We start from the raw sequence: 26,574 nt of genomic DNA on the forward strand, positions 1-26,574 counted from the left end.
ATGGTTCACAGCAAATCAGGCAAGAACGTTGTGGTAACAACGTCTGAAAATGGGATTCTAATATATAGCTGTCTGCATATTCTTTGCTGGGTCCGGGCGCCAAAAAAGCTATATACGGGAAAGCATATAAATTTTTCTTCTGTATTTGCAGAGGGTACACCTTGTCTGCCATACAATTTTTTGTTCACGGCACCTCTTTCTTTTTCATCTTTGCAGGTTTCCCGACCCATTCTGCAAGATCAGCGTAGATGGATCGGGCCAGTGCCATTCGACGGACGCCTGTAAAAATACTCTCGATCCCAAGTGGAATCAGCATTATGACCTGTGAGTTTGGTTCTTGACATACCTCTCACTAAGACCCATATTTAAATTTAGCATGACCAAGCGTGTGCATGATTGAATCATATGATGCACACTACGAATCATTTTTGAGACTTTCCAAATGCTATGGAAGTGCTTGCTGCTGAACAATGCTTGGCACTTTGGAATCTCGTTCAAAGCATGCCCTGTGCCAGAATTTCCAAAAATTGTTCACACCACAGATGTGACTCGAGATTTTTTAAAGCATTGTTAAGTGCAACGCCTTCTCAGAAATGTTCGGTCATATACTGACAGGAACAGAGGGAAGTAAAATTTACGGAGAAAGGGCAAAAAGTTAAATATGGGCGGGGCCCCAGTTTCAGGGCCTTACTGGCTTGAAGGGACCGCCAAGATTGGTCCAGAAGAGCCAGCTACAACTATCTCGTTCCTCGTCCGCAAGCCATCTCTGCAAGCCTTAGAGAGCCTTGCTTCGTAAACATTTTATGTGTTCACTCGTGGTGGTGTTGTACATGGAGCGTGCATGTGACGTGCCCGGTCGACCCGTCGTATTTGCCGTTGCCCCAGGTACCTGAGCCGATCGGACTCGATCACGATCAGCGTGTGGAATCACAAGAAAGTCCAGAAGAAGCAGGGGCCGGCTTTCTCGGATGTGTGCGCATCATGGCCAACGCCATACAGCAGCTCAAAGACACTGGCTGTGAGTTTACCTTAGCTGTAGTTTTTTTTTTTTTTTACACTTTATAAATTATTTCGGGATTCATGCCATCAACGCAATTTAAGCGACACATTTAAGTACAGATGTAGACGCTGCAAAGGGAAGAAAGACTTCAGGACGTGAAGTGAAGTCAACCTTAACTTCAATGGAATGCGGAGTTCATGATGTTTGCCCATGTCTGACGCTAGCACCCAGACCACTTGTGGGCCTTGACTCTTGAATGAAACTACATACAACTACAAGTTGCTTTTAATTGATTTCTTAGTTATAAAAAATGCAGCACGTAACCAAAAAGGGACTGGAGAAGATTGAGATGAAACCTGTTTCTTCCAATCAGTCTCGTCGCCTATTTTCCATTTGCACATTGTGTTTAGTGCTACTGTGGAACACCAACTACTGTATGCAATACCACAAACATGTGGCATTACCTTACATTACTATACCTCACACTCCTCAGACTGTTCTCTTTTATGACATACCAGCGACTAGACTAGCCTTGTTGCTTCCAACTAGTCCTCATCACGTCTTTTTGTACTTCGCATTTCTGTGCTTTGGTATTAGCCTTTGTATTTGTACCACTGTGTTTTGTATGACCAACTAGCGCAGTACCGCACATTGTCGCCTGTCCAGTACAGTGCCGTGTTTCATGCTTACCAACCTGTGGTCTTGTTCCCTAACAGACCAGCGGCTAGACCTGATGAGGAATACGGCGGGGGAGGAGGTGGGGACATCGTGCGAGGCCAGATCGTCATCAGCCTACTCTCCCGTGACGGCCACGGCCTCGGAAGCCAGAACGTTGTGGTCGCAACAACCTGAGCGCCCTCGCTTGCCACGAGGACCTGCCCGAAGGGTGCGTTGCTTACCTTTATTCTTTGGCCATTCACATCCGGCTTACGTTGTGCTACTTTCACTAATACATTTGGAACAGCTGCCCAACTCTTAGAGTACGGCCACGCTAGCGGCAAAAAACACGTGCGCATACCGCGCGAGGAGAGTTGTTGACGCGCATCAGTGCCTTCTCACGAAGGCCACCTTGGCGTCTCACCACATGGCAGTGTGACAAGATCTCGCGCATTCCGAGAGCATGCGAGCAACAACGAGAGCAAACATTGTTTTCTATTTGTCAGTTGTGTCTTGGTTGGTTGCGCTGTGGCATGTCTCGATTGAAAACTCGGTGCGTAATGGTGGCATCCCAGTCGCCGTGGCTTCGTGATGTCACCCTTGTCGCTCCTGATTGGTCATTCGCCTCGCGGCATGCGTCATTTGCCACAGAATTGGGTCTCAGTGCGTTTCACGTGGGACTTTGCGAAACTCCCAATTTTTCTGCTTTTGACGCACGCGTCTTCTCGCGATGCCACACACGGAATGCATTTTTGCCGCTAGCGTGGCCGTACCCTCGGACTTTCACACAAACCTTGCTCAGTTCTACAACATATATTCTTCATACTGTGTTTGCCTAGTCCATGCAGTGACTGTTGATAATGAAGCCTGGTTAGCAGTAGACGTGCAAACCTGATTCAGTGTTTTGAGATATCAGTGATGTCTTACATCTATCTTTGTCATGTTCAGTAGGATGGTCACTGCTTTGTTGGTGTGTAGGTTCCTGCAGGTTTTGCCTTATGCAAGACTAGATGTGTCCCTGAGAGTAGTTGATCAAGAATATGCCCCCAATACTTTTGACAGTTCCAGCCAACATCTTGGCTTGTAATGATGCCTACTGGTGGTTATGACACAGTTGTCTTGACCATTCAGGTGGGAGCAGCGGCGCACGGCAACCGGTCGAGTCTACTACGTCAATCACTGGAGTCGCTCCACACAATGGGAGAAGCCACTCAGGTTAGTCGACAAGGCTGCTGTGGAATCGTTTTGCCTTATAAGTGCAAGAGAGTGTTTGTAAAACACCTGCTGCAATGTTGCTTCTCGACCATTGAGTTCCTCATAGTGTCACTTGGGAACACAAGTGAAATGTTGGAATTTGAACAGCTTGGAACATTGAACAGTTTTAGTTGGTCACACTAAGTGAACCTTATGTAGACTCTTAGATTTATCGTCACCTCTATTATCACTGCCGATTTTTGGATCATGCACATGTCACGTGGCACAGTGATGGGTGATGGTGGATGATCATTAAAAATGTGAACTGGGCGAGTTGGTAAATGTTCATTATCACGGAAAGTATCAAAGTACAATGTGACAGAAAGATGTCCTGTCTACTTTATCGCCTTTGTTTGTTTGTGCATTAAGTAACAATAACCAGAATGTGGACCATAGGAATGGATCACAGCACTCAAAGCACTTAGGCACTAGGTGTGCCTATTTAGTATCTTATCCGTGTCCCAACACACCGCAAACTCTGGTAACGCAGAGCCAGTTAACCTGAATGCTCAACTTCAGCTATCAAACTGTTTAGACAACCTGTCACCTCAAAAAGGCAAACAGAATGTCATCCTCAGTGTTTTTTCCTGGTATTCCAAGTGGTGAATCCGTTTCCTCAGAAGCATGATGAGTCAGGTTAACTAACAACTTTGTGATAGTCAGCATCATGAATAACTGTACTAAGTCGTTTTATTCGCAAACCACCAAGATTTACAAACAGCTAGTGTTTGAAGTGCATGCTCTTAGGCCTCTTAGAGCTGGCTACGATGCTTCCGTGCCAGACGAACTAGCTGAAACTTTTCTTGCAAATGTAGATTACTACGTCGCGATTGTAACATTGGCATTGACGTTGCTTTTCTTTGCCCTTTCTCTCCACAGGCCTGCATACGAAATGGTCAACATGGTCGCGCCCCTTTCCAATCGCAACAGCATGCACGTCAGCGGCAGCATCAGCGCGGGCAGCGCAGCCAACTCCCGAGCTCAGCGCCGGTCTCTGCCTCCACCCGCGTCTTCCACGGCCAACGATGAGAGCAGCCACCTCCACACCACCTCCTCCTCCTCCTCAGGTTGGTTGAGGTTTAGTTATAGTCGTTTTTAACCATTCTTTAACCTGCATCTTTATAAAACAGCGATGCAACGCTATCTTATATGCATACACCCTCCATTTCCGCCTCTGCATGACGCCTTCGAGCTTTTTTTAATAAGCTAGCTTGCTGTGCGTGACTAAACGTAACAGCTAAGAATTCATGAACATGGGGTATCGCTGGAGCCAACGTTTTGACAAGTGGACTTGTCTCTTCAAGGGGCCCTGCTACACTTTTTCAGCATGGTCAGAAAACGCTGCCGATCTGTAGTCGACGCTCCTGAGAACACGCGAGCCAAACATTAAAGGGCATCACATGGCCTGGAATTTACAATTAATTCTCAAAGTTCGCTAGCAATGGTTCCCAAATGATCGCACCATATACCCAAATTTCAGGCCAGTGGCTGATTTGAGCAGCAGAGCTGCATAGTTACTGTGACCGCCGCGGAAGGCTGCCACGTGCCCACGCTCACGGTCAGTAAGCCGCGCATTCGAAGAAAAAATAAGGAAAGAAAAAGTGCTCAAGGTCATGACACGTGCATGATGTATCTTGGTTCCCCCATGCCATCCCTCCCTGCTTGCAATCCAGCGCTCTCATCAGGATGAAGAAGAGAGAAGCAATTACAGTGTGCGACAAATCTCTGTAACTCTCCTCGTACTTGACCGATTCTAAATATTCTTGCGGTGGTCGATTTGTGAGGCAGTAAGCACCTTTAATAGAGCCATTCGATGGTTACTCGAAAAAGTGTACCTAAATCCCAAATCAAATGCAAGTACCCAAATCAAAATGCATGATGTGGACCAAACCAAAGAGTCAGCCTGAGCGCAGTAACAATGATCACACTTGCGAGGAAGATTTTTAGCCATTTGCTGTTCCAAACACGTAGTTGAAAACACTTGCTTTTAACAAGCCACTATTAGCAGCAGACACAGAGGTCACCGCATGTGCAGTATTGTTGAAGCAGTCTAAATAGTGCCTGCCGTGTGTAAGCTAGCCATCTGTCTCGTTATCGGAGAAAAAACTTTCATTTCTGGTGAGTGCGGTACGTGGTATTATAGGCGACAGCGTGTTATGTTTTTGTTTTATTCAAGCTGTGCTGATCTCTTTAAAGTTTGTTCCTCTGTTCCTTGTTTTAAATCTTCAATGCGTGTGTATTTGTTGCTGAATTAGCCAATTACATGTTGGCGCTTGTCAATGTGCTGTTCCGTCTACATCTTTGCCTAGAGTTAGTTGTGCCGTTGCATCTTGAATCGTGACGATCGTGATTGAGCGTCGCAACTTTTTTGCATTCAGGATGAGGGCAACGGAGCACCGCCGTCACCGTCCCCGCCGCCCGCGAGTTCTCCGCAGGCGGACACGCCACAGTCCAATGCTCGGCGGCGGTCGACGCGGCATCGCAACTACCTGGCCCGAAACCAGCTTCACAGGGCAGCTGACCTGCCCGAGGGATATGGTAAGAACGTATACTCGTTTGTGTAGTGTTGAGTATTCTTTATAATGCAGCTAGACAAAATACACACTATCTGTATGGTCCTAGTACGGGGCCCATTTATGATTATGCATTCGAGAAGATGTCATGTAATACTGATGCTAATACAGCAAATTAGAGCTGTGCGAATAGCAAAATTTTTAATAGATTTCTCGAATATTTTTCGAATACTTCGAAACGAAATTACAAACAAAAAGTTGCTGAGGATTCCTAAGCATATTCTAAATTACATTCTAAAAACATTATAGCTCCGCAATGGCACAACCGGGCGCCGCCATTTTGGGCTCGTCGGAAAGAGCATTTCTCCATCTTCAAATTTCCCGCCTCAGCTAGGTCCTCCATTCAGAAACAAGCGTACAAAAAGCAAATGTTTAAAGTTCGTTTGGAGGTCTCCCATTGGCTGCGTCCGTGATGTTGCTCCAGCAGTCCAGCACTCCTCACGTGCTCGCTCCAAGAGAGCGTCGTCTGCTGCTTGCGCGTCACGAGGCCACGGTTGTCGACAACCACGCTACTTAGCGACATGTTCGCTCGTTCTGTGTTCACGGGTCGACGATCATTTAGAATATAATTACGCTTTAGTTTGGCAGCTGCAAGCAGAACGTCAATCATCATATTATGGTAATGCGCCGCACTCGTCACGAACATCACAGACGCGCGTCTCGGACCGACTCTGGGACCCACGGTTAGAGGTTCTGCTTGTCAGCACTTCAGACCTTGTGACGAAGACCATCGCTGGACGACTCGTTGTACTCGCGATCGAGCATGACGTACTTTGAAACCGCGGCCACGCACACCACGACCGAGCTTACTGCTCGAAGTAGTGGCTAGGCCTAACTCGCACTAGTTGGGGCTTTCTTGCGGAAGTGAAGAAGCTGCAATGTGCTTCGTCGCAAACAACAAATCGCATCGCCCACTGGCTTCTTGGAATCGTGGATGGGCACTTGACACATCGGCAGCGGACCCCCCGGCCAAGCTGGTCGCACAGTGACCGCTCAGAGCACTGGTGGAAACGGCTAGCAGCTTCGCACGTTGACTCCCCAAACGCAAGACCCACGCTTCACGCCGACTTATCGTCGTTATATTTATATTCCATTATTATAACTGTTATATTTATTTCTGGAAGTTCGAATAGTAAAATTCCGGTGCGAATCGAATCGAACAGCAAACATTATTTGAAAATATTGAAAGTTCGAATATTCGCACACCCTACAGCAAATACAGAGATTGCAGGTAAATGTGTTTCTACAAAGAAAACGTCGTGTATAAATATAACTGATCCGAACAACGAAAAAAAATGGATTACATGTCCTCCCCCCTTCCTTCTTGGGCTCTACAACTAATCACGCACCACACCCAGGCCAAGTCTCGAAGCGTGTTTACCTGAAATTTGTCGTCAAAATTAATTTCTTTCTTTCCCAGATAATGATTGCACCCAAAAGTGGCCGCACGACACCCATGACGATTTTAGGTTCCCACGAGCCTAAAAATCGTCATGGCCTTGAGGTCTGTATTTGCACTTGATCATGGTGTCTGTCGGTACACCAGCTAGCAAAAGTAAGGCCTCCGACATCGGTGTATGTTGCCCAGAACTGTTGCGTTAGCGTAGGCCCATCACCAAAGTTGCTTCCATGCCTTGCTTCCTGTGGTCTGATCTCATTGCCCTTGTGTTTCTTGTGTTTTTGAGTCATTGTAATGCCCCACGATACGAACGACAGCCAGAAGACTTCTGAGGAGGTCCATGTGCTCTCTGTTTTTTTTCTGGCTGGAAGGTGTTGCTGCCACTATTTTGAATTTTGGTGCCATTCCGGGAAAGCCCCCGCCTCCCTTTCACTATGTTGGTAATTTCGAATTGCTGAAGGAGGGTTTGCTTGCTCAGAATTTTACGGTTAGTCGCATGCAAGCATCTCTAAGTGTCAATGTGCATTTCGATCGTTTTGTAGAAAAACAGAATTTGAGCTTGTGTTCAAATTCGGCATCTAATTGACTGGCTGTGACAAGCGAAGTTGAGTCTTGACAAACATGTAACTCATTCCGTCATTCTTTCTTCGACGTCGCAGAGGTGCGGACGACACAGCAGGGCCAGGTGTACTTCTACCACGTGGCGACGGGGGTGAGCACGTGGCACGACCCCAGGGTGCCCCGCGACTACCCCTCCGGTGACCTTGAATCCCTGGGACCCTTGCCCCGGGGCTGGGAGATTCGTTCGACCCCAACGGGACGCCTGTACTACGTGGACCACAACAACCGCACCACACAATTCACCGACCCTCGGCTTCCTCTGCTGGGTCTCGCGCCATCTGCGAGGTGAGCAAACTTATAAGAAGCATATCTCTTTCCTTCGTCCTTTCCTCCACTTTGTGTTGATGGCCATTTTGCCTAGCAAGAAAAAGAATAGTGAACTAGGTGATTTGGGGCACAATCTTGTGCATCTTCAGTCTTTGTTTGGTTAGGAAACATCCGGTTGCAGCTTACGGGCTTGGCTAGAGGCTAGTTGTCATCCTCGGGCAGCTGGCTTCTGGCCAGTACTGTAAGCAGAAACTGTAAGCAAAAATCCGTGTTCGGATTTTAAACGTTTCGTTTCGGTCCATGTGATAGAACAGAAGGTAGCTGTCATCGTTGGACGATTGCCTTCTGGCCAATAGCATAAGCAGAAATCGGATGTCCTAAAAAGAACAAAAACCACTCTGATAAGATTTTGATCCTTGGTAGTTGTTTGTGGTCTTAGGTTAACACAAAAGCGACATGGAAGTAAAGAAAGACACAAAATGGTTGACAGTGGTTTAGTTCGTCGATTTGTGTCTTTTGTTAGTCTTGCATGAGTTTAGTGCTACCCCAAGACCATGGCCAAGTAAATTGAGCCAATTCCAGAGATGGCGTAATCAAAGTCTGATCGACGTCTTCTCGTTCCAGGAGAGCACTCCCCATGTCCCAGACGTCGTCGGCACAGGGGCAACACATGTCACCGGCCCACGCGTCGCCAGCGCCTTCGGCTCCGACCTCGAACATGACCTCCGGATCTTCGAACCTGACATCGCCGAGCATGACGGGTCAGCCCAGCGCCGCTCAGACTGCCTCTTCCAGAGAGGCACTGCCGCCACCACCACCACCGGCGAGCCTTCCTGCGGGACAGCGTAGTCCACCTGGTCACCCCAACCCGTTGACAACGAACGCCAACCCACCTGGCGGAGTCGTTCAACCTCACGTCAATAACGTTCCCCCGCAACCACCGAGCAATCCTGCGGCGCTGCCGCCTCCGCAGAGCCCCATGTCGCCCATTAACGTGAACGGGCTGCCTCCCGTTGTGCCTTCCATGACGGCGGCCAACAACCATCGGAACAGCTTCTTGTGAGTGTTGCTCTGTCGTGGGACAAACATTTGAATTGAATAGCATTGCCAGTGCTTGTTCTGGGCCTGTACCGCTTGTGAGCAGTCTGTGTGATCGGGGCAGTGCCAGTCTTCATCGGTCTTTTGTTTGGTGTGTCCCTTCTGCACTGCTCAAGCAATCATTGTGAGCAGTGCTAACAGCAATGGTAATGGCATTCTTGTGGCCATGCATTGTACAATCTAGATAATAGTCTTTTGCCTTGTCCACCGTCTACAGCTTCATTGGTCTGTATGGATTATTATGCAGGTTGTAAAATACCTGCCAGTACCGTAGTGATTTTTATAAAGCTATTGAGGTCAGTAATGTGATGGAGATCAAATTGGTGGAGGGGGTTACAGAAGTTGACAGCACAAAGTTTCTGCAACGGTTAACATTCCTGTTGGTTTTCGACCCCAGCACTTCTAGAAGCCAGTCACCCCAACTCACAGTTCTGGAAGGTATAGTTTAGGTCACCCCAACCTGCAGCTACACTTCTGGAAGGTAGCTGTAGGTTGCAGCTACCTTGCAGTTGCAGCCTTGAAGAAGAAAAGCCCACTTGTAGAAACATTGGCTCCAGTGACACCCCATGTCCACGAATTTTTCAACGCTTCTGGAAGGTGTAGCTTATTGGCTTTTATGTAGGGCCCGTCAGACAAAAATTGATTACCAGACCGCTGAAGTAAGTGTGAACGTTGGTCTGACGGTCTTGCCTCTGCTCGCAGTGGCGGCGGTGGTGGTGGGGGCGGTGGCGGTAGCGTACCCTACCTGGCGAACAACAGTCCCGCGCCGACAGTCACAAGTCCCACATCGTCGTCGGCACTCATCATGGAGCGGTCGTCGTCGCCCGAGCTGTCCTGCCTTCCCAAGTACAAGCGGGACCTGGTGCAGAAGCTGACGGCCCTGCGTCAGGAGCTGCAGACGGTGCAGCCCCAGTCGGGTCACTGCCGGCTGGAGGTCTCTCGGGAGGACATTTTCGAGGTGATCTGGGACGTTCCGTAGCGATCTTTCTCATCTTGGTTGGCACTGATTTCCCTTCCTACTCACGTCCACTCAGCTCCTTTGTCACCAAATCTCAATGTCGATCTCCACCTCACACTTGTGAATTTAGTGTAGAACAAGCAACAATCAGTGGAACTCATGGGCTAGTGTGCCTACCTATGTCACCAATATGAGATGAGCATGCCATGGCTACCGCCTTATTCAACGACAGGTCAAAAGATGTAGGCTTTAGAAGCTTGCTTTAGTTCAGTGATATTAGACTGTTCGTTTATTTGAATACGTCGATATTAAAAATACTGTTTGCTATTGTTACTGATGAGATGCTACAACGCGAAGACAATCTTGCGGACTGCAGTTTTTTCATTCTCCCACATTATGTCATTTCTCATCTTTAGGCACACTTTTTTCGGTTGCAGGAGTCTTATCGGCTCATCATGAAGATGCGTCCCAAGGACCTCAAGAAGCGGCTAATGGTCAAGTTCCGTGGCGAGGAAGGCCTCGACTACGGAGGAGTGGCCAGGTGAGCATGGTTGTCATCATCTACGTAGTAAAGAACAGCGCCAACAGGATGTAAATAGTTTAGCAACAATTTCGTAGTGTGTCAGACGTGACATCGTGTGGTATTCCTCTTGCTTTTGATGTCATATTGTCACTGTTCTTTCGTATTTCATTATGCACTAACGTCTGTAAGCTGCCCTCATCTTCCTCAGTGTCTTGATTTACAAAATGCTGCGTTTTTCTTTGCATATGGGATTAACAGACAATGAAGATAACAAAGGCATAGGGGAACATAACTGTGTTTTTAATTGAAGCATAGAATTAGTAAGGAAAGTGGACCTTGAAGAAAAATTCAGAGCCCTTCCTCTACTGTGAAGAAGATGGAAGCCAGTGAAACTACGACTATAGCGAGTCTGGTGTAGTGAATATTGCTATAGTGAATTTATATATTCATTATTGACTATATTGAGTGAATATACATGCACTATAAGATATCTCGGTGTTCCTCTTGCGCATGATGCATATTATCTCATCAACATCAGTCTCAAAATGAAATCCTGTATACATAAGAAGTTTCAAAGTACTAAAATGGCATGGCATTTGTTTGTTATACAAGTGGTCTTGTCCTTGAGGCAAAATTGTTCACGTCATTCTGCCTTGTCGGCAAAATCATTTACGCCATATCCGCCATGTCTGTTTACTTTTATGCTGTGTCCATTTTTTTTCAATGCAAGAACGCTTGGATTAGTCGTGTTAATCGGTTTGCGAAAAATTGTTGTTCGACGCGTCTGTTGTCCGCGGGCGTGATCCACCAGCACCTAGTCATACACAAGCTTTGCTGTGAAAGGTATGTCACTGCTGTAAACAATCGATACAAATGAATCAGTATAGCGTATTTTAAAGGATACATAACCAGTCTAAATTATACAGTAGAACCCCGCTGATACGTTTTTGAAGGGACCGTAGGAAATAAACGTAAGAGACGGGAAACGCAAGAGCCGAAAAACGGGAAAAACGACAAAATATTTAGTGGTACAGAATTTTATTTCAATGCTTACGAGCAGCACGAAAATTGGCGCGCTCAGCCACGATCTAGTCGATGGATAGAAACGCGGAGCTGGGGACGGCCTCATCCACAGAAATGTAATCAACGTATGTGATTTTTTTAACATCAACAGCTGTAGGCATGACAGAATTAAGCACACGCAATCGCGACCAGCGCGGCGAGGCGACCGCGAACCGTGCGCACGACCATGCGAGCTCCAACCAGCTCGAACTCCTCCCGTCCTCCGACAAATAACGATGATGATGAGTCTACGCAAACGCGATGGCAGAAGTGAAATGCCAATCTCGAAGGCCTTGCTTTCGCAAGCAATTACGTCATAGACGCCATGCTTGTAAAATACAAATCTCAAAGGCTATGCTTTTGTCAATAGTAAATACCAATCTTGAGGGCCTTGCTTTCGTGAGCAATTACGTCATAGACGCCATCTTTGCAGTTCGAATCTCGAAGGCGATGCATTTGTTTGCATCAATCGAAAGATCCTGTTGCTTGCACCTCTCATGCGGCTAATGTTACGGTCAAACCAGGCTAAGCTGCGTGAAAATGCACCAATGACCGCTCTCTTCGGTAGTCACTCGGTCGGCTCCGAGCGCACTTCGCGACGTATCATACGGGAACGGTCCGACAGTTACGACGTAACAGCGGGGTTCCCAGTACATTGTATCCTATGGGAGCTATGCCGGGACCGGCGGAAAACGACGTAACAGCCGGGAAAACGCAGCACTGAGGAACGTAACTGCGGGGTTCTACTGTACTGCTGTTTAGTGGCATTTTGGTGGAAACTCTGGTGGTCGAATGCATTCAGGATCAGAGGCCTTCCAGCACACTAGCCCTTATTGTCCGAAATTGTGAATTTCAGCCTCGTCATTTATTGGTAAATGTAGCTGTGTTTAACCAGTGTCTTCACTTTCTTTTGTATCAATTTCTTTACGCGTCTTTGTTCACCATGCAGGGAGTGGCTGTACCTTCTGTCGCACGAGATGCTGAACCCATACTATGGCCTGTTCCAGTACACGCGCGACGACATCTACACGCTCCAAATCAACCCCGACTCCTCGGTGAATCCGGTGCGTGTCGGGAGTTTTCTTGCCGTCTTAAAGCTGATGTTTTGTGGGTCGTGCAAGGCTTTTGTGCTTACTTAAATTGTCTGGGCACGTTGCGATTCGTAATGTTGTGTTGTGCTGTTAGCTGGCAGGTGTGGTCCGCTCAAATGTCACTCATGGAAGTGGTGCTGGCTTTGTTTCAGCGCTCTATTCACGTCGGTCTGATATCTCGAAACTTAACTTATCCCGTTTGGTGCGTTGCGCAGGAACACCTATCGTACTTCCACTTCGTGGGGCGAGTCATTGGTCTGGCAGTGTTTCACGGTCACTACATAGACGGTGGCTTCACGCTGCCTTTCTACAAGATGCTCCTGGGGAAGCCCATCCACCTGGACGACATCGAGGCCGTTGACCCGGACCTGCACCGGAGCCTCACCTGGATGCTGTGAGTTGCCATGCTTGCAAAAACTTGTTTGGTTGAACGTGCTGCTGTGTAACAGTACACTTGTACCTCGATAAACGAACATCGATTTAACGAATGGTCATTTATGACGAAATAAATGAAGAATACCCTCATCATGGATACGGCGTTACAGATATGTGTTTATAACAAATTTTTGGGTATAACAAAGTTATTTTTGTGTCAGATCCGACTTCATAACAATGAGGTTGTAGTTTGAGTGTATTGCTTACTTTTTACACTGTAGTGGCAACGTTACTCTGTTGTCACTACTGAAACAAATGTGGTTGCATCTAGCAAATGGCATTTTTGTCGATGAAAAGAATCTTTAAAATCTGAAGTTGCAAACAAGTGCAGCATTGTTTCAGGCACATTTACAATGTGTTGTCGTCTGGCTTTGGTGTAGTCGTGTCATGCTGTACTATAATTGCTCTGTAGTTTTTTGATGAAATTTGGTCAACCAAACCCAGCATATATTATGAACTCGAGTATAGTACGAGAGACAATTTTGCAACTGACAGATAATAAGGAGCTGAATAATTTTATTTATAATAAAATACGAGACTAAAAGAAACCCTTGGCTCCCTAATATCTTTAAACCCCAGTGTAATGTAAGCAGCAAATTTGCTTGCGAGTAGCTGAGGAATCGAGTGAGAAGTTAATTAGTTCATATGCTGTGAATAGCTTGTTTCTAAGCTAATGTTTCATTGTTTCTGTACGAACGTACTTCCCATCGTCAAGTTGGAGGTGAGCATGCCATTCTGGTTTTTCTTTATAAGGAATGGCATTTTTTGGGCCTTGCGGAGTGTGGTCCAAATTTGTTGCTTACGATTATACTTTAGTATATCATTGCATATTAGCATTTATAACATATGAGGCTGAAACTTCGAGGATGACAAAGAAACCTGAGAAGAAGTTAAGGACTACGCAGCATGCAATTGGGTGGAAAATAATAGGGGTAACGCGAAGAGATTTGAAGACAGTAGTATGGGTCAGAGAACAAATAGGGGTAATCTATATCCCACTTGACATCAAGTAATAATAATTTTTGGGGCTTAACATCCCAAAACCACGGTATGATCATGAGGGACACCGTAGTGGAGGGCTCCGTAAATATTCGACCACCTGGGGTTCTTTAACGTGCACCTAAATCTAAGCACACTGGCCTCAGGCATTTTCGCCTACATCGAAAATGCGGCCGCCGTGGCCGGGATTCGATCCCGCCACCTTCGGGTCAGCATTCGAGTGCCATAACCACTACTCCACCGTGGCGGGTACTTGACATCCAGTGAAAGAAATGGATCTGGGATGACCACATTAATGCGTGAGACAGACCGCAGGTGGTTGTATCGAGCAACAGAATGGCTACCCAGGGATGGGGAACGCAGTCGAGCAAGGCAGAGACGGAGTGACAAAATCAAGAAGTTTAGGTATTATAAAGTGGAATCAGCTGTCACAAGATTAGGCAAATTGGATATCATTGGAAGAGGTTTCTGTCGTGCAGTAGACGTAAAGTATAGAGCTGTGCGAATAGCAAAATTTTGCGTGCGAAGCGAATTCGAATAATAAAGATTGAGTGCGAATCGAATCGAATAATTTCGAATAATTTTCGAATATTTCTCAAACATTTTTCGAATAATTCGAAGTGAAATTACAGAAAAAGTTGCAGAGAATCCCTAAGTATGTTCCTGGGAGATAGCAACATGAAAGTGTTCTTTTCGCTAGGTTGATGAAGCGCTGGTGGGGTCATATTTTGTCTTTTCTTGTCAAGAATGAGGCAATGTAGAGGCCGAATTGTATTTATGTACATGATTTGGTGCAACCAAAGTGTTGCCGACAACACTTTACACGTGATAGGCAAATGCCATTTCCTCAGCCTCTCCTCCTCTTTCAACTTCTGTGGAAGCCCAACTGATGTGGCGGACAAGGGTGTGCTCCCTTCAAGTCCGGAGTTCCAAATCTGCCTCGTAGACGTCGATATATAAGAACGTCTGAAATTTTGGATGCTAAAAAGCTTCGGCGTCCGATTTTTTGGACTTCCTGCCCAAATTTCAGGTCCAAAGCAGCACTAATTGAGTCCCCAACTCTGCCACATCTTTCATCTCCATATTGGAACCAGCGTTTTCTTGAGTTTTTTTTTTTTTTTTTTCGAAAGTCTGCCCTTAGGCATAATATTTATTCAGAAATACACATATAAATTTGCTTCGTGTATGAAGTCCAGTAACGAGCGGTGGTGAGGTCCACTAATCCAGCGGTCAAGGTTGAGTTAATACATTTGCGAACGTAGCGGAGCTTGAAAGGCAGCCTTGCTTCAATACGGGGCTGTGATGAGGTGAAGCATATTGAAAATCTAGGGACCACTTCCAAACGGACGTTGACTCTCTCTTGCTAGTTCGACCGTAACGGACCTTGAAAGGCAGCTTGCTGCAATACGGAGGTGTGAGGAGGTGAAGCATATTGAAAATCTAGGGACCACTTCCAATCAGACGTTGTCTCTTGCCTAAATTCGACCGTAACGGAGCTTGAAAGGCAGCTTTGCCGCAATACGGGGGTGTGATGTGGTGAAGCGTATTGAAAAATCTAGGGACCACTTCCAACCGGACTTTGTCTCTTGGCTAAATTCGACCGCAACGGAGCTTGAAAGGCAGCTTTGCCGCATTACGAGAGTGTAATGAGGCGAAGCATACTGAAAATTTGAAGGGGTCACTTTCAATCGGACGTTGACTGCATTTGTCTTTGGGAAGTTCGAATAGTTCGAATAGTAAAATTTCAGTGCGAATCGAATCGAATAGCAAACACTATTCGAAAAATATTCGAAATTTCGAATATTCGCACACCCCTAGTAAAGTAGGCTCACGGTGATAATGATATATTCCGTGTTGACCTCTTTTGGTTGAACCCGCCCGTTGAAGGCGTTTACTGTCAAAACCACTTCCAAGGGCTGCGCGCCTGACTCTCGGTGTCGTCACTGTTTCAGCAACAATGACATAGGAGACTACATCGACACGACCTTCTCCGTGGAACACAATGCCTTTGGCCAGCTCCAGGTGCACGAACTCAAGCCCAACGGCAAGGACCTGCCCGTCACGGACGACAACAAGAAGGAATACGTCAGGTGCGTACCGGTCTTTAGGCTGTAGCTAGTTACTAATCGTCACCATCAGTTATTGTTTCTTTAAACGCCCCTATTGAGATATTACATAATGTGGGGGGGGGGGGGGGGGTGCATTTACAGATTTCACTAGGTGCGGTCACTTATACATTGAATGACACAGAGAAGTGAATGGACATTTGCTAAAAAACACGTCGTTTACAGAGTACGTAGGGTTTAAACAGGCACTGTTTACTAGTTACTAATTATATATTACCAGCAACCAGTTACACTTTCAGGTAACTTTGAACTGGGACTCACTACTTCTTTATTCATGTAGCAGTAGCACTTACTTTTTATGCACAGTGGCAAGGTTGTTACTGCGTTATAGTTACTAAAATGCGTATGATTACATCTAACAAGTTATGTCTTGTTGGTGCAGAAGAATAATTTTTTATAAATTGGTGGATAACGCTGGTGCTTATATCCATCACAGAAAGGCGATATCTTTTTGCCACAAATCTAAATCAAAATTAAGTGTATTGTTCACATTTGTGACATGTCATTTACTGTGCCTCTGGTAACAAAGAAATAATGAATTCATTTTATCAGCGGTAACTGTAACAAGTAACTTTGCTGATAACGGTAACATAGTTCCTTTTATGCTCCCAGTAACTCTAGCCGTAACACTGTTACGTTTGGCTGTTAATTTGCACATTACCATGGTACCTGTGCACATGTGAGGCTCTCTTGCTTCAGATCATGTTTTACATTTTTTTCTCCTCTTTTCAATTTTTAAAGAATATTCTTACATTGTGCATTGTGTGAGTTTAGCCTTTTCGATGTGTTCTTGTTGTACATTAGATGGCTGCCTATACACTACTTTCCACACTGCAGAAGCTGAGCATGCAGCAAACACAGCGGAACCATCCTTTGTGACGATGCGCTATGAATTTATTTTAATGTGCAGGTTGTTCGTGAACTACCGGTTCATGCGAGGAATCGAGCAGCAGTTCCTGGCACTTCAGAAGGGCTTCAGTGAACTCATTCACCCGAACCTGCTCAAGTCCTTTGACGAGAAGGAGCTCGAGGTGAGCTTTCCCCCATTGCTTCCTCTGCAATATATGTCGCATAAGAACTCCGAGTGAAATTTTTTTGCCTAACAAAATTGAGCTGTCAAAAGTGATCGCAAAATTGTTATTTGAATGTGTACCTGCTGGTAATGCACCCGTTGGTGTTTTACTCCTTTAAAGGAGTAACCTGCTGCCACGACTTGACTTGGCTGTGGTGCTCCACTGCTATGGACCTGTCACACATCCTCTCTTCGCGTTTACTTGCACATACCTGATCTCCTAATACTAGCGAACACGCACTACAGACTACACAGAATGACTTGGGGCAACCGCTACACAGACGACACAGGACGTCGTTCTGTGTAGTCTGTAGTGTGTGTTCGCTAGTATTATGTATTCATTAATGCCTTCACCTGCATTTGATGACATTTTAACTCAGTACTAACTCACCCAGCTAAAGGCATCAAAGAGATAACTCGCATGTCCTGCGTATGACGTGGGTTTAATTACGGTTGTCGCTCTATTGCTCGTGCAGCTGGTGATTGGCGGGCTGGGCAAGATCGACCTAATGGACTGGAAGGCCAACACGCGGCTCAAGCACTGCACGGCCGACAGCAATGTGGTCAAGTGGTTCTGGCAGACGGTCGAGTCGTACAGCGAGGAGCGGCGAGCGCGGCTGCTCCAGTTTGTGACGGGCAGCTCGCGGGTTCCCCTCCAGGGTTTCAAGGCTCTCCAGGGTGAGAAGGCGGAGGCCGATGGCAGTTGTAGTTGCTTTTCAATGTGTGATCGCATGCCATCATAGATAAGATAAGGGGTATTTGGTCTCTGATGGAAGCGAACCTTTCACAATGCTGTCGTACAGGCAGGAGCCGGTTATGTAGTACATGGGCTGATTCTGCATTGCTTTGTGCCAACTTCGGCAGGAGTTTCATTCAGCACTAATTAAGCGTCGCTGTCTGATGTCATTCTGTCACCCTTCTAAATCATTCTGAGACTTTTCTATGAAAAGTGCAGCAACATTCCCTGCCGAGTACGCTCGACGGCTAATGTGTCCGTGAACCGACTTGACTTTCCTTGGCCTACTGCTTAAGTCTGTAGCCTTGACAACAGTTGTTCTCAATAACAAATGGAAAGAGCGAAACATAGGCTTATTTCACGGTCGCAGTAAGAATGCGATGCAGATGGCTTGCTTAACACAGTTATGGGAAACTGCGACCCACATGGTTCGAAGGTGTGTGGTCGCGACACTTTTCATATCTTCTTTGCTTGTTGAACAATGTCAGTCATGCCTGCCTCCTTTTGGCCAGCTCTGAGCATCAAGTGACTTTTTGTGTTTGTGCCGCTTGATGCAGGTTCCACGGGAGCGGCCGGCCCAAGGTTGTTCACGATACACATGATTGACGCCAACACGGACAACTTGCCAAAGGCACACACGTGGTGAGCATCTTATTTCTCTCTCTCTCTCTCTCTATATATATATATATATATATATCGCTTTGTCTTCTCCCTTATTTTGCTGCTGTTACTGTTGAATCACGCTTACATTTGAGACTGCTTGGTTTGCCTATAGCGAACGACTTGCTTGTGTAGTTATATCTCGGAGTGTGGTGCTTTCGCACTCGTCATTCATCTGTCTAACCATCGTTGTCATCCTAATTTGTACACCGCGAGGTCAATGGCCCTTGCATCAATCCGCAGTGAGTACACCCCGGTCTCGTGCTGGCCAACGCCATGTTATACCCACAAATTTATTCATTTCATCACGCGGTGCAATTTTCTGCCGTCATCAACTCAATTAACTTTGCTTGGCATCCATTCCGTCACTAGTACCTTTCCTTAAGCTAATTTACGCCACCATCTTCCTGCCTCTTCATCTTACAGCTGTAATTTTTTCTATGCCATCACTTGTTTAGAACTCCTTACCTTTTTCGAAAGCTTCTCTGTTTTCCTTCGTGTTTTTCATGCATTACTGGTGCTAAATAGAATGCAGTGACTGTACACGGCCATGACTCAACGCAATATATACCTTCTCTGTGCAGCTTTAACCGGATTGACCTGCCTCCGTACGAAACACAAGAAAAGCTCAGCGAGAAGCTAACCCAGGCGATCGAGGAGACTTGTGGATTCGCCGTGGAGTGACTTTAGCTTCATAGTTTGCAAACTTTTTCAAATCAACCGCTTCATCTGTCGCGTCGACGATGACGACACGGTGAACGGCGGCACTGCAACTCCACACGTTGCGTCGCAACGCCAGCGGCCCAACGCGCCTGTCGCGTATTCTCGAGAGCTACTCGGCATGACGTCAAGTCACGACAACGCGAAGCGGCTACCGCCTCGTCTGACGCATCCCGGCGGCGTTTGGATGTGTTGCAGAAGCCACCGACTTATCGCTTACTGGTGTGGTGCATGTGTGTGTGTTTGCGTGTGTGTGTGCATGAAAGTTTAGGTGAGCAGTTGTACGGGTCTCTGTATTGTTTTTTTGTCTTTACGTTGCATAGCTATTGGACTGCTCGCGTTTCCGTGGCAATTGAACGACGCATATATATGTGCATATACTCGCACTTGACTCGCACGAGAAAAAGATAGGATTATCACGTGTGATAAGAAGCTTATCTGACGACAAATGACACAACAAAATGCAGTTGTCTCTTTTTTTTTTCATACTGCCACTGCCATCACAACAACAGAACAATGAGTAGAGTTTTCCTCTCTCTGCTTTTTTTTTCAGCTTTTGTCCTACTGATGTTGCATTCTTCGTTCGTTCAAATTTTTGCATTGTACAAAGTTGTCCGCGCGCGTCCTTGCCTCCCTTCGCGGCGGAGGCACTTCCGCCTAGGATCACCGCAGTTGGCGCTCGGTTTTTGAGCTCCGTCTCCCGCTCTATGCAAGAACTCAACGCTCGTCAAGGTTTGCAAGATCGTCGCATTCTTTTTTTTTTTTTTCAAGTTGTTGTTTCACGTTGATGCTGAGCAAGGAGCTTCGAGACGATGCTATCTCATTTCTGTACATAGTCACAATCCGTCACATGTCAAAACGCTTTGTCATATATTTTGCTGCGCTTTTTCCTTTTTTTTTGAGTCCGAACATACCATCTAGTTACAAAGCAACTGGTGTTGTTTACTACTCATTGCTTTAATTATCTTGATGTGTGTGTTTGTTTGCTGCTGTAAGCTTCAGCGTCTCTTGCCTCTCGTAAAAGAAAAAAAGAAAGTATGTATAATTCTTTCTTGGTAGTTTTTTCTTTTTTTGAACAACATTTCACGAAAAACTAGGTCTCGCACAGATGAAATTTTTTCTAGAGGCCACACAAATCATCGCTGTTCACAAATCATGCGTGAAGAAATAACTCGTCAAGTTCAGACTGCTCTGAACCGCCAGCCATCTTAATTTTTTGCGCTGGTTTGGATGTGGAAAGCAGCTTGGAATGGCCTAGAATAAAACTGTACGCAGCTATGTGCAGTCATTTCACCTTCTTGGTGGTTCGCGTGACGATTTGATTTAGTCGACATAGTCGTCATAGTTGCACATTGGTCAACCGAAAGAAACAACGATTTGCTGTGATAGATATGGAAACGACGGGACTGCATTTTGAATGCTTATCAACAAATGTCGACGCAAGAAAGTGATAAAAATTTATTTTTGTTTAATTTTCTGTTCGTCACACGCTGTGCAAAGTACACATGTAGCTTTTTCTTTATAATTTGTTTGAGCGCTTGTTTGATGAAAGATGTATGTCGTGCTTTGTAACTTCGCACCTTATTTAATGGACTGCTTCTGCATATAATTTTTTTTTTGATGGTGTGTTTTTTTTGCTGTTTTTTTGTCACGCACTGTGTGTTTCTTGTCTTATTTTTTACTACAAGCCATTATATGATGATTATTATTATTACCTTATTTCTATCGCTTTTGAGCCACCCTAATTAGGGTTGTGTGAAGCAGGCATCGCACTGCAACACTTGTCTGTCTGTTATTGCAACCAGCTGCAGCAACTAGTCCCACGTGTTTTTTTCCTCCATTTAAGTAATGTTTGCTGGCAGGCTAGTTCGCGATGCACGGTTCGTATGTGCAACAGCACAAGCACTTAACAAGAAAGTGTAGAAGGCGCAGGAAGGAGTGCTGTGCTCTGTTCTGTGTCCTCTCGGTTTCCTTGTTACGTGTTTGTGCTGTTGTACCCATGAACTTTGTCCCTCATTTAACCTTTTTTTTATTTTGTTCACAGACAGACTGCGTGATCATTTGCTTAGCTGAGCACCCGCCACTTCTCACTCATGGCCATTTTATGTTCAGTCGCGTAGCGAAGTTGCTCGTTCTCGCATGGTTTACTGTGACTTGCACATGACAGTCATATGTTCACACATGTGTCAGTCCTCCATCTGCCGCATGACTCACATGTCACGTATGACTCACGTGACAGTCACGTATGAATTCCACGTGACAGTCGCATATTTGCACGACTCGCGTGTGACAGCCATATGTGAGTCACACGATTGAACTTGGATTCCCGTGTGATGGTCACCTGTGACAGTCACATGTTACTTACGTGTGACAATCATATATCTACTCATGTGACTCACATGTTCACACATATGACTTCTATGTGACTGTCACATGTGACACTGGCGTGCTTGTGCATGTGACTTCCACGTGACGGTCACAGTCTTTCCCCTGAGCTGCGCAAGTGAACTCTGTCACAAGTTTGGCTTGTAGCGAAAGACCACCTGTCTAAGATCTCATGTGGTGCCTGGTGTCTTGCACTCCCGCCCTCACCAATTCCGTGCAGTGCAGTGATAGCTACCGGTTGCATCTCGGAACAAAGAGCCAAAAGAAGTCTTGTATCGTTCGCTTCTGACTGCATTCATTGTGACACCAGCAGGATGGGAGCGTCCTGGAACACTTAGCAGTTGATTGGACGTGAGCCCATCTTCTTATCTCAGAAACAAGCAGCCTGTAGTCACTGCTGATTGCCAAACAAGGGTAATAGCCTTCGCTGAACTTTGCGGAATTGTGAAACTGAGTGTATCATCATTAGGTGCACTTGAATGGCTTCTTTCAAGAAGTATGGTTCCATTTGTGTGTTTTTCTCTGAACCTCTTAGTGGTTCAACTTGAGTTAAGTCATGCGCAGTAGACCGTTGATGATTCGAGCTTTGGCAATTCTAAATTTCGATAACTCCAAGGAATATTGGGACTTTAGACGAGCCGTGTTATCTATGCAATTCGAAGCCACTTAGTTCAAACGAAAGAATGTCTGTTTCATCCTAACCTTTGAGGATTAAGTAAGGTTAAGAAAAGGATTGTTACTAACTATGCACATTGAACTGCTGTAGAATGAAAAAAAGAAAAACAGCTGAAGGCTATGAAGGTTCATGAGTAAGCATGTCCCCAAAATTTGTCTTGCCAGCACTTGGTGACTGAACTTGCTGGAAATCCTTTTGTTGTTCTGTTGTTAAAGCATTTGCAGTCTAAAATCTGAAGACTTGGAGGCTTGTTTAATGTTACTTGTTCATTCTGAAGCAACGATTTAGGCTAGCAAATGTTTTGAAGGATTTGAATTGTTGAACATCATTCATCGCTCGCATTTTTTTTTTCAACCCAAGCTCGCACTTTGCTCTCAGCGTTTCACATTCGCAAACACTCCTCCTGCACTCTGCGCCATCTAGTGTGATGTACGCAAGGTCTTGTAAAACATACTACGGCTGCGTGTTTGCCTTCTTACTAGCGCCACGTTGAGAGTGCTTGCCTCTCGTCATCGACGCTCCTCTGTTGACATTTTCGTCACTGGAGCGCAAAGTCATTTCACATTCCAAGAAAACTATTGGCAGGGAGCTTGCACCCCTGCCAAGTTAGAAGAAAAAATAGGCGAAGCGGCATTGGACACACTGCAAGCTTCACGAGACTGGTTTCGTTGAAAAACATGGGAGTTGCTATTTTTGCACTCATAGCTTGCAGCACACTCCATTGTCAACTTCTATCCCCGATATTTCGAAATCCGGAGTCGGGAACGGCTCGTTTTTGGCAGTCGGGGTTGAATGACCGTGTCTGATGCTTAGATTCTTTTTTTTTATTGTGTAGAAACTCTTTCCACGTCTTCTGACACTGCCATTAGGTGGCCCAGGCTGCTCTGTTGTACTTATAAAATACCTGGCATAGTAGTTTGTGCAGCCGGCAAATGCGTAGTTAGCATCTTTCGCGTGTCTTGAGCGCACCCTGTACAAGCTGTTTCGAAGTGCGTCTCGCCCCCCCCCCCTCGCGCGTGTTTTGAGGGGGCCACAAATGAGTTGTTATATCTTCCACTGTTCTCGAAACCGGAAGAAAGCTTCTAGGCAGAAACACGTGTATAGCCCGTTGTTGGAACGTCTCGCATGACGACCCCATTTGCACCACCGCTGTTTTTTTTTTTTTCAAATTTCGAGTCGAAAAGTGTTGACGCTCCGCTGCCTGTCTGCCGACATTGTAGGAAAGCACAGAGCACTCGACTGAATACTGAATGTGTTTAGAGTTGTCTGTGTGGGCTTTTTAGATAACTGTACAAAGCGAGGAAACCTTGTTGATGAACTTTCTTGTGACGCTTCTGGCCTCAGAAGTGTCAAAATGCCAATGTAGTTGAAAGTACCACGCAGCATTACGCTGGCTTTTATTTGTATGCGTGGTCCAAATGCAACCATTCTTGCAAGCTTGCACGAGGAAGCTGGAGTGTACGTGCTTGTTTTTTTGACTCGATTGTTCTGATAGTTGCGCTTGGTTTGTATGGATGCCTTTGTGTGCTTGTGTATGCCCCTACGCTTCACTGTTCTCTGGTCATACGGAATGTTGTGTCGACGAGGCAGGCCTGTTTGGTTGGTTTTCCCCGTGCTAAACAACTTGCCCATTTATGCTAGCAAAGAGATTTGCACGGAGGCGGTATTTTGCGGTGTACAGTGCTCGGCGATTGTAATGCAATACTCTGAGTGCGTGGCTGCTCGCGGCGAGGGTGACTGTGAGGGCAAGAGTACTTGTGACGCGTGGTGACTGCATCCGGTAAACAGTCGTTCAGTCTGTGGTTCTCGGTGGATTCGACGGAGCCTCCAGTAATGCACGCCCGCCAGCTCCAGCCGCTTCGCACGGTGCGTGAGCGCAATGTTTTGAAGCCATGGCAAGCAGTGCTCCACCAGCGCCACCAAGAACCACAGACTGAGGGGTTGTCTACCAGATGAAGTCACCATGTGTCACGAATGCCCTCACCACCAGTGGCCATGCGCTCTGAGTATCGCATTTCAATCGCCGAGCACCGTACGTCTTGTTTAAACCCAGGCTTGAATGCAGAATCTGTTCGCTTTGTTTGGGATGTGCCATCCGCCGAAGTAATAGTAGACAAAAAAAAAAGTTTTCTCCGTACAGTAAGCATCGGCACTGCCCATTCCCGAGATATTTACTAACTCCACGTGCTGTCATCTTTATCTTACGATGGGTCTTCCGTTTTTTGCAAAATGGTCGCCTCTAGCGTTCATTTTGCCAAGGCAAAGCAGATGACGCGAACTTCAATCTTATCTTTGATGAAGGGAACAGATTGCTCCATTTCAGGCACAGTGTTAAACAAACTGCAAAACGCCACCTACACGCAAAATTTGGCTATGAATGAATCGGCGAGGAAAGCCGTTTGCACCTGCCTCCCTTTCCAGCTTGTCACACGCAGTACGTGCTTTTTATCGGCAGGATCATCGATGAGGGAAGTGCCGATCTCTTGCAGATTTTTTGTTTCACCCCGCAGTTACGAAAAACGGCGTAAGAACTTTTTCATTGTACAGGGGGCGCTTTCCTGAACCGTCTGAAAGGGGCTCAAAAGGTTTCAACGCAGTGCGCGACTTTTCACTGCCACCAAAAGAAACGCAAAACGAAAGTAGATGCTGCAGCTTTAGGAAAGCCCGCAACAAACGCTGCTACACAGCCGCAACTGCACCACGGCTTGTGCCTTGTGACTCATTCGTGTTTTAGGAGCCGAGACCCGAAGTTTTTATGTGGTGCGAATGTTCAGTGTTGGGTGCTTTAAATGCACATTTCTGGCACTCTCTTCCATGCAGTGTGTCAGCTGTTTCGTGTCAGCACATTGCTTTTCGTGTATAAAAAAAAAACCTATAATGACCTGGGTTTGCACCTCACATGTCCTTCCTCTTTGGTCTTGAGAGTGCGGACAACTTTATTATAGACTGTGAGCCCTTGAAATACTTCCATTGTTTCCTACAATGTGTATGACATAGAAGAATGTGCGAAACACCATACAAAATAAAGTTGTACCATAAAGAGTAACCCGTGTCCTGTGTGTGCCATTAACACAGATTTAGTTTTGTTTGTAAATGTGTTATCAAACATTTACAATATGCCAGAACACCAGAGGTGTACGGTAAGTGTCAAAAGTTTATAGAGACGACGAGCTGAGACACAAGAAAAAGCTGAGTATTCCTGCTGCTTCGACAGGCAATAGGGGTAGGCGAATAGAGAATCTAATAGCGATCATACCAAATTGAATACGAATACGTATCTAATACTATTCGAATAGTCAGGCAACCATTTCAAGACGGGTCTAGGATTCTACAACTTTTTATTTCAAACAAATATTCACAAGCTTCAACAAAGTAACATTACCGTTACATTTAACCAACAAAAGATGCCACTATTCAACTGAGGTTAGCTTGTGTACAGTAGCGACTAGAGCCGTCGAAATATTTTTTAACCGTATGGGTGACTACATTAGTTACTTCAGTATTCGAGGTGGTACTTTGTCACCAGCTTTTAATTAACACTAAGGGATAAAAGATAAATAATGTTTCATGAATGAACATCATTAATCCCATGATAATAACAGTGGATTGAGGACACATTCGCTTCAGCGACACTGGAATTTAAAGGAAAAGTTCCTTCATCTGGTGACGAGTAAAGCTTCGATAATCCCGTAAAAGCTTGACCTGCATGCATCTTGGTAATTCACTAATTAAAACAACAGGTAATTCACTAATTAAAACAACAAAAATGATCCTTCGCTCTTCAGTGTACCTTCGGGGTTTTCCCGTCGGTGCTGATTATTTTAAAAGTATTCGAAAAATATTCGGTAGTTCAAATATGTGCTATTCGATTTGAGTACCGAATCAAACAGAACGCTATTAAATTCATTATTTGCACAGCGCTAACAGGCAGCCTTGAATTTAGATTTCCGGGCTGTCATAAAACGTGTTAACAACATATACTGTGCAGTGCAACTGAATACAATCTCAAATTGCTGGGAAGCTCAATGTTTTTCTCAGACCTAGTGGTCTCTTAACTTTTGAGGCCGACTGCGCACATAAGCAGACTCTTATTAGATTCCCTTAAAATTCTGAATATCAGCATTGCCCTAACTTTACTCTCTGGAGTCCCAGCTTTTAAATGCTGCATATAGAAGCCATTTGCAAATGTCTATATTCTTGTCACACTCGTGGCTTTCATATCCACAGGCACACAAATGCTGCTTATAGTCCGAAAACAATAA

The 26,574-nt window shown here is 45.7% G+C and overlaps 1 protein-coding gene across 1 annotated transcript; it reads left to right on the forward strand.

The window, feature by feature from the left end:
* LOC119376508 (E3 ubiquitin-protein ligase SMURF2) lies at positions 1–25,358 on the forward strand. Its single transcript, XM_037646313.2, is given in 22 exon segments — positions 1–33; positions 152–324; positions 886–953; positions 956–1,018; positions 1,717–1,745; positions 1,748–1,840; positions 1,843–1,886; positions 2,789–2,872; positions 3,791–3,978; positions 5,167–5,192; positions 5,290–5,449; positions 7,543–7,789; positions 8,396–8,830; positions 9,572–9,827; positions 10,265–10,368; positions 12,362–12,476; positions 12,719–12,897; positions 15,890–16,027; positions 16,974–17,094; positions 17,612–17,813; positions 18,429–18,513; positions 19,116–25,358. Coding segments are annotated over 22 exon segments (2,943 nt in total). The 3' UTR covers positions 19,216–25,358.
* The last annotated feature ends 1,216 nt before the right edge of the window (positions 25,359–26,574 follow it).

The sequence above is a fragment of the Rhipicephalus sanguineus genome, unplaced genomic scaffold (genome assembly GCF_013339695.2).
Source record: "Rhipicephalus sanguineus isolate Rsan-2018 unplaced genomic scaffold, BIME_Rsan_1.4 Seq12402, whole genome shotgun sequence".
Lineage (NCBI taxonomy): Eukaryota > Metazoa > Arthropoda > Arachnida > Ixodida > Ixodidae > Rhipicephalus > Rhipicephalus sanguineus.